This window comes from Arachis hypogaea, chromosome 13 (assembly GCF_003086295.3).
Source record: "Arachis hypogaea cultivar Tifrunner chromosome 13, arahy.Tifrunner.gnm2.J5K5, whole genome shotgun sequence".
Taxonomy (NCBI): Eukaryota; Viridiplantae; Streptophyta; class Magnoliopsida; order Fabales; family Fabaceae; genus Arachis; species Arachis hypogaea.
This window is the reverse complement of record NC_092048.1, coordinates 69,168,019-69,170,676: the sequence shown is the minus strand read 5'-3', so window position 1 is coordinate 69,170,676 and position 2,658 is coordinate 69,168,019. Positions and strand designations below refer to the sequence as shown.

General features: G+C 35.2%; 1 protein-coding gene across 1 annotated transcript; it reads left to right on the top strand.

The window, feature by feature from the left end:
- Positions 1-318: 318 nt before the first annotated feature.
- On the top strand, positions 319-2,080 carry LOC112734911 (uncharacterized). The gene is made up of 2 exons (XM_025784434.1): positions 319-1,202; positions 1,321-2,080. The coding sequence occupies exons 1-2, from the start codon at positions 319-321 to the stop codon at positions 2,078-2,080; spliced, it is 1,644 nt and encodes a 547-aa protein (XP_025640219.1).
- The last annotated feature ends 578 nt before the right edge of the window (positions 2,081-2,658 follow it).

The following is a 2,658-nucleotide window of genomic DNA, read 5'->3' as shown; positions in this document are numbered from 1 at the left end:
GCATGTCCTTGCTGTAATTATGACACCTCATCTTGTTATTTAAAACATAGCCGGAAGATGTGCTACATGGATCACCGTAAAGTTTTGGCTATGGATCATCCATATAGGATGGACAAAAGATCTTTCAATGGCGATGTTGAATTGAGGTCTTCACCAGCTTTATTAGATGGGGAACAAATTTTTGAAGATTTGAAAGATTTTGAAAATGTATTTGGAAAGAAGCAAAAAAATAAAATTGATGGTCCATGGAAGAAAAGGTCCATTTTCTTTGAGTTGCCATATTGGAAGCAAAATACATTGCGCCATTGTCTTGATGTTATGCACATCGAGAAAAACGTATGTGATAACATAATTGGAACTTTATTAGACATTCCAGGAAAGTCCAAAGATCATGCAAATGCTCGTTACGATCTCAAAGATATGAGCATAAGAAAAAAACTTCAACCAAAGGAGATAGATAGTGGCAAGAAAGCAAAAATTGCTAAGGCTTGTTTTAACCTTACTAATCAAGAAAAAACCATTTTTTGTAATATTTTGAAGTCAGTAAAATTGCCATCTGGTAGTGCCTCAAATATTTCTCGGTGTGTTCATGTTGCTGAGAAAAAGATATCAGGCTACAAAAGTCATGATGCTCATTTTATGTTGCATTATTTGTTGCAAGTAGCTATAAAATGCACAATGCAGAATCAAGTAGCTGGCCCTTTAATTTATCTAGGTTCATTCTTTCGTTCCTTGTGCCAAAAAGTTGTTGAAAATGATACAATAGAGCATTTGGAAGTAGATATTAGAGAGATTCTGTGCCAATTGGAAAGAATATTTCCTCCTAGTTTCTTTGATATAATGGTCCATTTGCCTATTCATCTGGTAAACGAGTTGAGGTTGGGTGGCCCAGTTCAATTTAGGTGGATGTACCCCATTGAGAGATATCTGTGTAGGTTAAAGTCCTACGTTCGCAATAAGAGCCGCCCCGAAGGTTCAATTGCTGAAGGATATTTAGCCGAGGAATGCTTGACATTTTGCTCAAGGTATTTAAGTCCTGATGTGGATACAAGGCTGAGTAGGAGGACACAAAATTATGATAATTGCAGTGAAGCTGACGTATGTCATGATAGCTACTTTGCATGCTTGGGGCGACCAATTGGTGGAAAGAGGAAAGGGCAACCTTTTTCTCTAGATACCAACTCAAAAATACAAGCTCATCGGTACATCTTATTCAATTGTGATAAAGTTAAAGACTACATTAGGTATTTTTCTTATATATTTTCCAATTATGAATTCTCTATTAGCAAATTTAACTTACTCGCTTTTTACTTACTTTAGAGAGTATGAGGAACATGTCAACAATCAAACTAAAGGTAGAAAATGGAAGAAGGCAAAAACTCTAAGCCATGATTTTAGTGAATGGTTCAAAGAGCGTGCTTCTCACGAAGATGTTCCGAAACAACTTAAAGATTTGTCTAGAGGCCCAAACACAGTTGCAAAACAATTTTCTAGTTATGTAATCAATGGCTACAAATTTCAAACTAGAGAACATGATGCAAGCCACACAACTCAAAATAGTGGTGTGAATTTGGTGTGCGAAACACCAAGCTTTGCTAGTGCCAAGGACAACAACCCAATGACAAAAGCCGTAACATATTTTGGTGCAATAAATGACATAATTGAGTTAGACTATTATGCATGTTTCAAATTTGTTCTTTTCAATTGTGATTGGTTTGAAGTTGAGGAAGAGAATTTCGGTCTAACTTCAGTTCACTTTAATAAAAGATGTTCTCGGGATGATCCTTTTGTATTAGCTTCACAAGTCCACCAATGCTTTTATATTCAAGACCCTTTTAACGAAGACAAGCATTATGTCATGGACACAGTGCCAAGGGATTTATTCAATATGTATGATGGGTATGATGTTGAAGCCGAAGAGTCTAATCAGAAGGACCCCTTTGATCAAGCGAATAATTTGTTTGTCCCAAAGGATAATTGTGAAGTTCAATGGACTAGAGAAGACATGCCAAATACAATCATTGAGAAACCTTCACTTGTTCTACAACAAGCTGAATATGATGATGATTATGATCTTTAAAGAGATTTCTCTTCTCAACATAGAATAATTTTTTTGAGTTTTATTTTTGGTGTAATTATTTATGAATAGGTGCATTTCTTATAGATTCTTGGTTCTTTTAATATGTGATCTGATTTTTTTCTGTTATGTTAATAGATTTTATTTCTTTTTTCAGAAAATGTTCAAAAAATTCATTGAAAATGAGATAGATTCAAAGTCAAGTGTTGAATTGCGTGCAAAGTTCTTCAAAAATATGGAAGTTAAGCGAGAAAAGATGTCTTCCGGTCAGCAGCAACATCAACCACCACCACCACTTAAGAGGATAAAAACCCTTAGTGATAGGGAAAGGGAGCAGCTGTTAAGAAAAAATGGTGTCCAAGCAAATGATAAGCAGAATTTTGTAGAAAAGCCAAAAGTTGCAAAAGAAAAAGGGCAGAATTTGAAGAAAAGTAAAGTACAGAAGGAAGCAAGTATGACTCACTCACAAGGATCAACATGTAGACAAGAAAAAGAACTTCCTTCTAAATCTACTGCTATGGCTCACAAGAATACTACAGAAGTAGATTCTAGAATGAGTCAAGATTTGAAGAGAAAAGAGA